Raw genomic sequence first — 14,171 nt, 5'->3', positions numbered from 1 at the left:
TTATCTGGAAGGAGAATACGGATTGATTGAAGGGAGTGCTGAGAACTAAGAATACAGTGTGACAGTCAGATGAGAAAACAGCTGTCTTTATAGAGTGGTCATAGACAAATAAACGGTATGTCTGTTTCAGAGAGGATAGGGTTATTCAAGATGAAATTTATCTCTCACAAGAGTGTTTTAATGTTTTGTGGTTATTTGAACAGCTGTTAGGTCACTTCCAGTTTCTCAGTGAATGTGGCAACCACACTGTAATTGTAGCTTTTCCATCTATACTTTCTGTGGAATTGTGCTTACTGGCTTGAGCATGCTCTGAGTATGGTTACTAATTTTTGGGTACCATTGTTTGCATCTAGAATTATGTTTTTAAAACTATGTTCACTGTAAGCAGTGTGGAACATACCTACCTGGTGGGTTCAGTTTTGGAAGAGTGGCCCCTCTAAGAAGTTTTCTTCTACTTGAATACCAGAGATGAATTTTATTTTCATTTAAGTTCTAGCTATAAATGAGACTGTTTTTTATGATCAGAATAATTGCACTTGGATCTGGATGCCTGTGCATAATGCATTGTATGTGTTGGGTTTCTGCTGGAGTCCTAAGCATGATGTCATGTTCTGAGGCTGTTAAATGAATTCTAGAGAGTGAAAAGAGACAGCAATGGAAGTATTTTTTCTGCTCGCTGCTGGATGTTTTAGAACTGTTATTTGCAGTTTTACCCTGATGAAATACTGTATTCTGGGCAAAATTGTGAATATAAACTAGTTTTTTAAATTCAGAGAAAGGTCAGTGTTAGAAGACCTGCACGTCCGTGTGTTTCTCCTATGGGAAATACAGTCCGAAGAAATGGAGGAGGGAGAGATAATGTTGCCCTTAGGAATTTAAATGTCCTAATTTATGATACATAGCTGAGAAGATGGACTTCTGTACTGCGCATCCAAAATCAGAGGTTAACTTGGAGCTAGAATTTTGTAGAATCAAAAAAGACTGTTGTATTTTAAAATGGTTTGTGAAATCACTTAAAAATCCACGAACTTTTGCATCTGCACACATAGAGTTTTTCCTCCGTCTGAAACATTAATCTGCTTCAGCACTTCCAGCAACCAGCTAATGTTGCAAACCAGAAATTGTAGTGAGTGGAGATATTGGGAATAGTCCTTCAACTCAGGTTGCTGGTTGAAGTCCAAGCAGAGATAATGTAAAAAATTTGACGGGATATGGAAACTGATGGATTTATGCAGTATTTTAGTAATGAGTATGTACGATTGGTATTTACTGCTCTAATGGCAATTGTATGGCAAATGTCTCTAGTTAAAGGTGGCAAATGGGAGTTGGATGTAAGAATCCTTTTCTGATGAAGGGCTCTTTGCAAACAGAAGGTGGATACATTTTGCTTTAATGCGTATCTTTTTCTGTCACAGAATAATCTGGAAAAAAATTGATCTAATTAACACAATTTTTCAGAATTGGTGCAGGAAAATGATTTTGACCTTTTCGAAAAGGAAGAACTGTTAGTTTTCCCTGTAGGCTGTCCTCCTATGACCTTTCAGTTCCCCTCTTGAGCAAACTTAACTACTTCTGTCTGAAACTTGGTCAGACAGTGGCCAAGTACAGGTTTGTCTTTTATCTAGTGGCTTTGGAATGTGACATATTAGTAGTGCTTCATTTCTTTCTGCTTAATTTCTGTTTTGTTAACATTTATCTGCATGTGTATTTATTGCTAAATTATGTTGGCAAGATGCCAGGTTTCTCATTGTGCTCTAGTATTGCAGAAATCATTAGGATTTTAAAAAAGAAAACATTCCCACCCCTTAGGAAAAAAAAAAGAAAAGGAAAAGAAAAAAAGAACACAATAATGGCTGCATCTGGACTTGATAATTTAATGTGTATGAGACATTTCTGTATAGATGCCTGTGGTGACTATAAATGTTAAATACCCTTGGTTGCAGATGCCATAAAATGTTGAAGCCCTTTTTTGTTTCAGTGGCAAGTCTGATAGATACAATGTGACATTTTTTTGATGTGAAGAGAAATATCTAATTGCTGTATCTAACAGATTCCGCATTGCTTAATTTATTTTTCATTCCTCAACCTCCTTGATCGGGAGAACTGGGATTTCCTGAAATAACACATTTGCAGAATGAGCTAATGCATATGTGAGCATCCGGCTTGTGGGAGAACCAGAAGCTTCATCAAACCTGAGACCCTGAGTAATTGGATCTCGTGAGGTTGCCAGCTCTGTGCAGCAGAGTCCATTATGAGCTGCCTCTGTCTGTCCCGCAGCTATAGACACGGGCTGTGAAGTGTCAGCCTGTGCCCCGTTATCAGAGGTCCCTCTGGCTTAGAGCATGCTCCTCCAAGGTGAGCATGATTTCTGAAAGTATGCATTCTGTTGCTGAAGTCTGACAGACAATGCCTAATTAAGAAACATACCTGGAGTGGTTGATGTCTGTGACCAAATCAAGAGAGTAAAAGGAACATCTGGACTATTTTAATTTCTGTCTATGCCTGTGGATTCTTTGGCTAAGTAGATGTATGAAGTGAAGAATACTCTGATCCTTTGCTCTGCTGCAGTGCTTGCCCTTAGGGGAAATGAACTTACTAAAATTAACATTCTCTGTCAATATTCTGGTGGAGAGACCAAAACTAGGAATGTGGCACCATCAACTAGATGTTGAATAAGCCTGATGACCTAATGGGATTGTTACAAATTTGAACTAGGACAGTGAAGCAGTTCTGCTTTAACAGGAGCTGAAATCCCTGAAGATGTGTGCTATTGACATCAGGATAGCATTTGATTGATTCACTTAGAAGGAGTCTCAGGCATGGTTCAGGTTCGAATGCATATGTTGAATGGTGACATTGCGAACTGAAACCTGAGCTTTAGGTTCCATTTCAAGCCAAGAAAACTGCTACTCTGATTTCAGCCTATTGAGTCACCTTCCTATGTGTTTTGCCAAAGTTTCTTTCAGCTAAATGAGAGAAGCCAGGAATTGAGAGGAGCGATTGCTAGTTTAAAAGTCAAGGGAGGAGGAAGAAAAAATTCTTTGGGGAAACAGTCAGCACCTTCATAGCTGATAAGTGGTTATTAAAATGGAGAAAATAATTGTTTGCCTTGTTAGTTTTTCAAGTTGAACTTCTGTTTCCCTTGTATATAATTTCTAGGTAATTAGAGGTCAGGATGAAGTAACTAGATGACAGAACTTTGAAAAAGAATACCTTGCCTTTTTATCATAAATTAAAGCAAGAAGACTACATCACTCCTTGGAAATTAATATTTGGCTGTATAATCTGCTAGTGTGACACATCCTGTTTCGGGATGTCAAACTCGAATTCTGATTTGCTCCCTTCAAGTTTTGTCCTCTCTTCATTGGATGTGAAAGCAGCTGAAATTTGAAATCTTGGATCCTCAAATTGTATCTCAAAAAAAAAAAGGATGACTAGTGTGAATGCTGCCCTTCATCTTAATGCAGTATTTTATGAACCTTTGTACTTGCCTTCATGCTTTTAGTACACAGAGCTCTAGATAAAAAAAAGACTGTATTTTGTTGTATTTGGGTGTATTTGACTGGATCCCCTATGGCTTTAGTGGTCATGGTGAGACAGTAGCAGACTTCGTCATGCTTTCTTTTAGCATTGCACCTGAAGGAGTAGAAGGGGACATATAATACATTGTTGCATAACTGGTTGGGCTTGAATTTGAAATGTCGTTTATGAAGTGCTAACTCATTTCAGCGTGTTAGCAGCGTGGCTTTTTCTTGCAACTACCCTAGATTCAGCAGGCCTAATTTTTACTCTCAGCACCTCTGCCTGGTGTTTCCTGTTAGCTACCTCTGTGCCTTGAGGTGCCTCTAACCAGTAGGAAACACAGCACAGGGGATGAAGGGAAATTAGAAAGAAACTGATGTGTGTTTGATCATATTAAATATGTTCCTTTTGTCATCCCAAAAATGAAATTGTTGCCTGATTCGAACCAATAGTGTCTGATTTGAACTTAAAGCACCTATGATGCATGCAAGTCTTTATTTAAAGTGTCTGCTAAGTTCTAATATGTATAATTTGAATTCTTACTCAGTTTTATAGCGTTAGAGAAGCTCACTTAGGTTTTCTTTAATGAGTGTACTTTCAAATTCTAGATTTTTATATATAAAGAATAATTTGTTGATTGAAATGTATGTCGTAGAAAAAGACAGTTTGGGCCTCCACATTGAGAAGCACATTAAAAATCCCTATCCTGTGTTTGACACGACTTAAACGCACATTTTAATTCAGTTGTCAGCTGCAGAGAGGATAGTCAGAGCTAATTGCAAGTAAGAGAGGCTAAGAAATTCAACTTGAAAAGGCAGGAAGGTTTTCTGGAAGCAAAACTAGGTTGGAGAAGATCTGCTAACTCTAAGCTTTGTTTAACTGGGCCAGACCTTGAAAGGTCTTTACAGTTAGATGTCTGCCATATAGATCTTGTTCAAGAGTTGTCTGATTGATACTGCCTTAATATTTAATGTCTTCTTTCAAGTGCTGAGATGCTAAAAAAACTGTTTTGAGCAGAATCTGTTTGTTCATCAAACATATTTTTGTGGATTTGTTAAGCAAAACTGTAAATGTCAGAAGTAACTTGGTGCACTTAAATAATTTTTCTTACTTTCCTAGATTGTTGAAAAAAACCCACAAAGTGATTCAAATTTTAAATCAGTCATAAATACTTGCAAGCTTACATTTCACTTCACAGTGAAGTAGTGATGTTTAAAGTCAAAGATTTTACACCACTGTGTTAATAAAAAAGTCTGCTCCATCTTTGCAGCTGCAAAAATGTACTGGCTTCATTTGAAGCATTACTAGTCTGATCATTCGTGTGAGAAGTCATTGAAGAGTTTGGTGCTACGTTAAACTTATTTCTTGACTATATGCTTGGATTTACAAATGGTGGAAATCAGGAAATATGAGATAGTAATTCTCAGTCGTCTTGCCCTGCTAGCAGCACAGTACTGAGTAGAGCTTGTGGTACAGTTCTCTGTGCTGAGCAATAGTGCCTTAAATCTTATAAGTTAGACTAAATAGAGGAATACTGTTTACAAAAGCAGATTGTGTACATTCTCAGCTAGTGTTCAGTCAGGACTTAAGATTTCAGGCTTCTTTTGTCCTGCTGGCTGCTTGCAGTGTGTAGACAGTGTATTGCCCTGTTTAATTTAGTCCCCTCCTCCATCCCACTTTGCTTCATTTTATACCTTTACCTGAACTTACAGTAATGCAAACTGTCAAAGTGATTAAGTGATATTTGTCAGGATGAGGATCTCCCAATGTATTCGTCAGTGGTGTTTCTTGCAATTTTTGATTTTCAGATCAAGATTCGAAGAGGGCAAGTTTTAGAAGTGTTGCCAAATTAGAAGTGCATGAAGTTACCCTATTATCGTTGAGACTTACAAATTGTGTCCATAATTCATAGAACATAGAATGGTTTGGGTTGGAAGGGATCTTACAGATCATCTACTTCCAACCTCTGTGCCATAGGCAGGATGGACACCTCCCACTAGACCAAGTTGCTCAAAGCCCTGCCTAGCCTGGACTTGAACGTTTCCAGGCATGGGGCATCCACAGCTGCTTTGGACAACCTGTTCCAGTGTCTCACCACCCTCGTAGTGTAAAAGATCTTCCTTACATCTAATCTAAATCTGCTTTTGTTCAGTTTAAGTCCATTACCCAGCATCCTATCACTCTAATGAAGTCCCTGCCCATCTTTCCTGTAGGCCCCCTTCAGGTACTGGAAGGCTGCTGTAAGGTCTCCCCAGAGCCTTGTCCAGGCTGAGCAACCCCAACTCTCTCAGCCTGTCCTCATTTGGATGGTACTCCAAACCCCTGATCATCTTCATGGCCCTCCTGGACCCACTTGAGCAGGTCCATTTCCTTTTTATGTTAGGGGCCCCAAAGGTGAATGCAGTACTGTAGGTGAGGTCTCAGGAGCAGAATCGTGAATCCATTGGTACACAGATCTTAATTTTCTGTCCCAGGTGTTATGGTTATCTCAAAGGCAGTACCTGATTTCTCTGCCTCCCCTTCCTGTTCTTCCTGCTGCCTCCCACCCCTCCACCCCATCTGTTACTTCTATTCCTTCTATTCTGTCTGATATTTTTAGATTTTCTCTGAATTATTCTCCGTTTAATTTGCAGGAGATGTGAGAGCTGGCGGAAACCTAGCTGATAATTGTTTTAACTGTAGCAGTTTTATCCATTGACCAGTCTGTTTAGTTTTTTTTTCCCCTTAATGATTAATTTCGTGGTTAATGTGGTTTGAGAGTATTTCTGCAAAAAGATAATACAAAGGAGAGCTGTGGAGAAGATTTTTATCAAAGCCATTACACCTGAAATTTGGCTGATGTTTTTGCAGTTCATGGCGAGTTTGGAAAGTATGCTCAAGACCAGATAGTCACAGTGAAGGTTACACATGGTGTGGTATATTCTTCAGTTGATGTAAATACAGCATGAATGTTTGCAAGTCACTATTTCATGGTGTAGATAAGCTTTCGGACAGATTTATGAGCTAATTTGGTTCCCACTCAAAATTATGTAATGTTGCTTTAGCTAGAGCAACATTTGATTCAGAGAAAAAGTATGTTTTTACGAACATAACGCTGTTGAGTAAAAATGTTGCAGGGCAGTTCTCTGACTGGAGCTGTATGTATGCATATGACAAATTCTACATGGGATTCTATTTAATTTGAAGCCTGACTGCATCTTGTTTTAACCTGATCCGTATATTTCTGTACTATGCTTGAGTGTAGTATGTCTCTTGTCCTACTAAGAGTAGGAATTCTTCAGCCACCCTTGAGTACTTTTTTTCTTTGTCTCATAGTTTCTGTCTCTTAATTTCCCTGCTGTGCTTTATTACATCTTCCACATTTGCTGCTTCTTGAACTAAGTTATTGATCTCCCTTTATTTAGTTGAAAATTGTACAAATGGTGTCGACATGAGACTGAAAGGTATAAACTGCAAGGCCTTAATTGATGGACAACATTGAAACAAGAGGTTCCTTAGCTGAAAATGCTGGCATTCTTGTTAACTGGAAACAATTTTCTCTTTTTATAAATTGGAAGGCTCTAGACTGACTTACGGAATTGAAGAAGCGCCACAGTAGTTAAACTTCTGAACTAGGAATTGGCAAATGTTTGCTTCTGCTTGGTCTGACATAGGCTTTAGCTGCTGACTGTATAAGCTGGTAGCTGAAGTTACTTGCTTTATGTGGTCACTCACTAGAAAATGTTCAAATGTGGAACCTCGATAGCGAACTGTTTACAAACCTGAGAATTAGTTGAGAAGTTTTCACAGTACTGTATTGGCAAAATGCCAAACAGAAGTACGAAGGTACTGAGTGGAGTCCTTTGCACCTCGGACATGATCGCGTGGATCTGAGTTCTTGGAAATTTGTGTTTGCCAAAGTCTAGAAGTCTTAAAGTGGAAGCTGATTCCGTAGGGATTTTTTTTTTAAATGCTTTTGAGCATTTGAAAGTAAGAATTTTCATAAAGAGTCTTCAAAAACTCTCCTCCTGTGAAGATCTCCTGTCAAAAGTAGAAAATGCGTTTTTATTCCCTTCAATATTTTACATTGCTAGAGCACATGCAGTTAGGGCACTGATGTACCTGAGAAGAGCCTTCTGGTACGTGGAATTTCAGGTAGTTTATTGCAAGCATTACTTTTTTCCTTGTAATTCTGCACTGGAGATGAAATTATTAAAAGCACTTGCTGTATTTTATTCAGTGCAGTCAAATGCTAAACTATATATTGCCACAGTCCTTTAGAAGAGACTATTGATCCATCCATTGTGTATATTTGGAGAGATCTGAGTCTGTCAGTAACACTGTGGAAGGCTTTTGTGGTTTGTCTGTTGGTTTCCAATTCTTGGAGACTTTAAGCAGTAGTTGCTTTGTGTATATTCTGTCTAAATTGTTTTTTCCTTTCCATTTTGCTGCCTGTGTGCCAGTAACTGTACGGAGAGGAATGGTGTTTTCATGTATATGCTTTATTCTGGAGTCTTTTCTTACCCTCAACTTTATCAATGATAAATGCTGTCTAGTGGAGAAAGACAACTGCAAATTAAATGTATGAAGGGAAGATGATGAATACCAGTAGATGTTCTATAGCCTATTCTTTTATCTGTGTATATTGTATAGTTGATTGTTTCTAAATTTAACTTTCTGCTGTTTATTTTTGTTAGCAGTAGTCTGGCACCAATACCTGATCTTACCTAACAACATTTTCCTAGTGTTCTCCTAGTTAAAACCGCTTGGAGTTACTTTTCTTTTAGTTATTTTCATTGTTTGTGTCTTAGTTAAAACATGGTAGTTTTTGCAGGCCGTGATTTAAGAGTGTAGCTTTTATCGTTTGGTAATTTTCTACGGTGTTTGGTTAAGCAGAATGCTGAAATGTAATTATTTTAGGCTTTTTTTTTTTTTTAATTGGTTTTCTTTTAGAACAAATTGTGTACAACATAAAACAAGAATACAAACGCATGCAGAAAAGGAGACACTTAGAAAATAACTTCCAGCAAACAGACCCTTGTTGTTCTACTGAGGCACAGCCACATGCATTTCTCCTTACTGGACCAGCTTTGCCAGGTACCCAGAAAATTCTTTGTAATTTTGGTGTATGTTTTTAGACTCTGTGTACATAATTTTCCATACTTACTTGATGGTTTATGGCACCTTCTCACCAGTTAATGTTGCCTTTTTTGACAATAATAGCATTGATCTGGAAGATTGTAGCTTCTCATTTTAAGAATCAGTAGACACAAAGCTTGCATGGTTTTCAAGAGACTGTCCTGCGTACCCTACTGCTGATGTTGTAATAGGCTTTTGCAGAGCAGCTGTTTTTGCACTGGTATTCTGTACTGTAAGTTTTGCATAAATTAAAAGCTTAAAAAAGTGGCAACTGTCATGTAAATGGTGTTGACAGTGTGTGTGTGTAACACTCTTGGTGTACTGATACCTTTGCATGTTGTCCATTTCAGATGTCTTCTTTTTTAGTATCTGATTTTGCTTTAATATTAATTAGAAGTGTTCAGCTGGCAAAGATTTCTCCAAATGTTTTGTAAAGTTTCTTTAATATAAAAGATGTGAAGAAAACTAATTCTAAAAATGGTTCTGAACTGCTTGTAAGTGTAAATTGGTATGCCCAAATATTTAATTGTAGGTACTTCATCTGCAGCATCATCACCATTGAAAAAAGAACAGCCACTGTTTACTCTGAGACAAGTTGGAATGATCTGTGAGCGTCTCCTGAAAGAACGTGAAGAGAAAATCCGTGAAGAGTACGAAGAAATCTTGACAACAAAACTTGCAGGTATATTATAGTTCAGAATGATGTGTTGGGATGAGTTTGAAAGTTCAAAACATTTTTTTCATCTTCTATGTTATGCTGTATTTTTTTTTCTGATGTAATCTGATTAAGGAATGATACTGCATACAGGACAAAAAAAATTATGTGTAGTCTCTTTGATAGTTTTTTTTCCTTCCGTGTTGCCTTGGATAGAATCTATGTCTCCCAAGTATTACTGATCAATGGAAACAGTGCTTTTATTTCAGATAGAATTTTGTCTTGCTAACATGTCTGAATTGATCATTTCCTCCTCATTTTTTTTTGCCAGAAAGACTTTCTATTCTACTGGCTTAAGAGCTCTTTGTGAAGGAATTTTTTAATTTATTTTTCCCCTGCTTGGGAACTGACTTCCTTTTTCTGGAATTTGGCAAGATGACAATACCTAAGATTTCCCTTTGTCTTTCCAGTACTTGCCATTACACTGCTGCCAGTGGTGTTTGGTATCTGCATGAGCTTCAGTAGTTCAGCTGCATTTCTGATGCTTTGTGTTGAATTGTTGTATTTGACACCATTCAGCTGATTCCGACTCACCTTTCTGTAAGGATCGTGTTAATGTCAGCATTGTAAATAAGACCTTTTGTTGAAGTTCTTTACTTCTAAGCATCTTGCTAGTATTTGAGCACTTAAATCTGGGTGCATTCAGAGGTAGGTTCCTTCACAGTGTGGTTTGGCATTTAATATTTAGTGCGATGATAATGAACATCTGAGTGCACTGTTGGGCAGCAAACCTGCTTTTGAATACCCGGAGCTATTCCTCCTCCCACCTGAAAACACATCACAGTTCAAGTTTGCGGATCTTTTTGGGTGGGCAACACAAACCTTCCACAGGCGTGTCCATGCAGAAAGTCCACCAGACTCATGTCAGGCTTGCGAATTGCTTATGACAATGTCGTCTCTGCACCTTGGCCCTCTGTTCGTCTTCTGTGCTTGCTGATCTGCGATTGCTATCTGCAAAACTGTTACAGTTCTAAGTCCCTCTTAGATCTACATCTATATACAACTGCAACTAGAGCCCTACAAACACTTCTGCTTCTTTGGGACTAATGTTCCATTTCTGTGTTTTTCTTTTTAACCTGCTTCAAACTGATAAGTTAGGACTCTGTAGAGCTTTTTTCTTCGCAAGTTATGTATGTTAGGAATTGGGTCATGTCTTGCATTCTCTTATATGCATTTCAGTTAGCAGTGATTGTAATAACCATTTGAAGACCAGATATATTTACATTTATTCCACACACTTTCTGAGTACAAATTTGTAGTTCCTTACAAGCAGGAACCCCTCTGGCAAGTTCCTTACACGTGTTCCATCTGTCAGTCCTGAATGGAACATTGTCTTGTTGTTGTTGTGGTGGTGGTGGTGGTTTTTTGTTTGTTTTCTTTTTTTTGGGTTTTTTTTGGGGGGGGTGGGAATGGTGGGGATGGTTTCTGTTTGAGGGGGTTGTGGTTTACAGTGAGATATGTTAGGTTTACTTGTGGATATGTTAGGTTAACTTGTGGTCATCAAAAGAGGTGTGTTACTACATCCCAGTAATAGAATTTCAGCATCATATGGGAATTCTGAAACAGAAGGCCATTTTTCTTTTGCTGAGAGGATGATTATATACTTTTCTAAACTTTGTACAGTTGGGTGATACTCATTGTTACAAACTAGTGAGGTCGATCGAAATCAGCTGCAAATTCTGTAATAAATCTCAATTGGATAGCTTTTTTCAAGTGACTTAACTGAATGTTTGGATCTCAGATATTTTCATCGTTTCTTTCTCAGTCACGATTTTCTTGTAGGTAGTTAGCTAGGTACCACCTTTTTCTTTTTTTTTTTTTTTCCTTCTCCCTTATTCTTTGTGAGCGGTTGCCTTTCATTCTCAGCGAGCATTTGATAAATGGAAAACTCAGGTCACTGTAATGCCCTGATTTCCCCTTCTGCCTTTCTTACCTGAAACTGCTGCATTAGCATAAATTTGAGTTCGCAAGATCTTTTACAAATTTTAAAACCAGATTTTTAGTGTAAGGGGCTAAGTGAAACTTCAGCTTGAAAGGTTTTCTAGAATATGTGTGTGAAAAACAGCTTTTTATACTAAAGGTCAAGTCGTAGAGTATAGTAATCATATTTGTATTCGTGTCATTTAGCTGCCTTGTGACTTAAAATAGTTAGAATATATACAATATGGGATGCTGGTGGTGTAACTATCTTTAGAAGCGTCGACTTAAATTTTCAAACAGTTCACTGTAGGTTGCTTTTACCTTTGGTTCGCTTAACTTTCCGAATCTGGATGCCACAAGAAAGGGGATTTTCAGTAACCATGGATTCCTTACATTTCCAAAGCCATAGTTACAACAAAGATGATGCTACAAAGCAGCTATGTATGTCGACTTAAACCTTTAAAGAAGAAAGCTTGCAGGTTGGTTTCTGGCCTTGAATATCTACTTTTAGGAAACGTTCTCGTTGCTGATGTTTTTGGAAATGGTTTCTGGGCAACAGATGCCTCAATCTGCTCTTCGTGTTGTTTTGTTGGGATCCTCGAGTGGCTGCTGAAAAGCCGCTGTTGGTCAGAACCGCAGTGAAAGAGAGGTCCCAGTGCTTCCGGGCAGAGGGGACCTGGCTGCCCGGAGCCCCATCAGTCAGGGAGAAGTGTCCTTAGGTCTTTGGGTCAGGTCCAGACTTGGGCTGCTGCTGCTGCACTGCTTGCTCTGATTACTGATACCCTGTTTACTCCAAAGGTGAAGCTCATCCCTGGCAAGAGGATGGGGACTTTAATGGGGCAAACCTGTGGGACTAGGAACCACTACAAATGTAACTGCATTTTTGGTTGAAGATTGCCTTCTTTGACCTTGCCCTTTTCTCAGAACACCCCACATTGCTGCACATGTATTTTTCCACAAGGGAGGAAGGGGAATGGAGAGGAGCGGCATCTGGTAGATATTACTCTCCTTGTTCAATTTCCTAATTCTGAAAGGTGATATCCTGCTGATGAGTGCAATATTAAAAGTGAATAAAATATCGCGAATGCATTTGTATGTATGTGTGTATAGTAAGAATAATCTTTCTGGGATATAACAATGCTTAGTTCAGAGCCAAATCAATACATCTAAGTTTCATTTCAGATTATGAAAGTCCACAGTCAGCTATATGCCTCCTATTGTGGCTGCTTTTGTGATTGAACTAGTCAAGTGTTAGTCACTTAGCATTTCATCCTTTTAGTTTGTCATTTGCTTTTGATTTTCTGGTGATCACCAAAACCAATTTCTAACTCCGTAGCAAGTCCCTTTCCTGTACTTCTGTGTTTCCATTTCATTAAATTAATTTTCTTACATCTGGTAGTGATAGGAGCAGAGAGAAGTTACATTTCCAGCCCTAGCCCTGACCTTAATGCCATGTTTGCTTAAGTACTGTGCCCCCATTATGGATCTGGGAGATGGGCACACTGCATTACTTCAAAATACGGGGACTGACGCTTAAGAGGCGTTGGGTATATTGAGGTCTTTGCATATGTGCAGCATAATTCTCTTTGAGCATGTTACTGTCTTTCCCATTACGGAAGTTTGTAAGGGAAAGTCTTTTAATTAAGGGGACACGTGCTGCATTGTTTTCTTGGGGATGAAAAGGAAATGGCAGCTATGAACTGTGTAAAAGTCACTTAAAACTACTGTTAGTGGATGCGTGTTTAACTGACGTGATTTGTATGTATAAAAAAAAGTAGCCTTGACTATTTTTCAGCTTGAGGTAATATACTCACACTTGTAATGCTTCATGCTTGCAGAACAATACGACGCATTTGTGAAGTTCACGCATGATCAAATCATGCGACGATATGGAGAACAGCCTGCCAGTTGTGAGTATCTATTTCTCATGGATCCTACAGCACTGTTAAATTGCCCAATGTTCAATAATTCGAATTTCTTGTTCAACTTCAGCTAGGCCCCCAATTAAAATCCTGTGAATTGCTGATATGGGAGATTGAGGTGAAAAGGAAGATGCAAGATAAAATACAGCTTCTGTTTAAAACGTGTAGAACCGCCTCCTGTAATGTGCTGGGGTTTTATTTTTGAAGCAGGTTTTTATATTGCTGTAGTGTGTTTGTGATAGAGCTGGCATTTAAGTTCATCATTAACTCTTTTTTTTTTTCTCTTTCCAGACGTTTCATGAATTACAATTTCTTCTGCATATGTGGGCTGCCCTATACACCCTGTTTTATTGTTGCAAGCTGTTCCAGTAAAGACTTGCAGCAATGCCATATTTTTCCCCCTGTGAACACAGATTATTTCAAGCTTTTGTCAGTGGCAACCACTCTTATGCAGCAACTGGTTTTGGAGTGCTCCCTGTCAGTACCACCTGGATGTGGACCTTTGCTACCTGTAATAATACCAGTGGCCTCATTTGCTGTATCATTACAATTTGGCTTCTTATGTTAATGAGTTTGAAAAAGTAAAGGATTAAAGCTGGTGTTCTAGAAGTTGCCCTTCACTGGTTGTGTAAATAAAAATGTAGAATGACACTTCTGACTGAAGTTAGTGTGGTTTTCATAACTGTGCACTACAACAAAGCTGTAATCACAGTTAAGTTAGAATGTAATCCCAGGACAATTTTAAGCAAATAGCCCACAGTACTGCCTGTGAAATAGTGAAGGAGGGCATTTCTGTATTCCATGACTTTTTTTGGGGGTTAAGAATGGGTTTATATGATTTCTCATTTTTGTAGTTTTTATTTATTCTATCAGTCTTTAACAAATGTTTATTGCTGCAATTTTTCAGTGTATCATTGTTTTACTGCCCTTGTAGTACTGGAATTTAGTTGGAAGAATAAAACATTTACTTCTAA

The 14,171-nt window shown here is 38.3% G+C and overlaps 1 protein-coding gene across 1 annotated transcript; it reads left to right on the top strand.

Moving 5' to 3' along the window:
• Positions 1-8,452: 8,452 nt before the first annotated feature.
• Positions 8,453-14,171, top strand: AKIRIN2 (akirin 2). Its single transcript, XM_009877915.1, has 4 exons — positions 8,453-8,598; positions 9,173-9,322; positions 13,114-13,185; positions 13,489-14,171. Exons 1-4 carry the CDS (start codon positions 8,493-8,495, stop codon positions 13,497-13,499), a joined length of 339 nt encoding a protein of 112 aa, XP_009876217.1. The 5' UTR covers positions 8,453-8,492; the 3' UTR covers positions 13,500-14,171.

The sequence above is a fragment of the Apaloderma vittatum genome, unplaced genomic scaffold (genome assembly GCF_000703405.1).
Source record: "Apaloderma vittatum isolate BGI_N311 unplaced genomic scaffold, ASM70340v1 scaffold631, whole genome shotgun sequence".
Classification (NCBI taxonomy): Eukaryota; Metazoa; Chordata; class Aves; order Trogoniformes; family Trogonidae; genus Apaloderma; species Apaloderma vittatum.
Note: the sequence above shows the minus strand (reverse complement) of the source record. Positions and strands in the feature narration are given on the sequence as shown.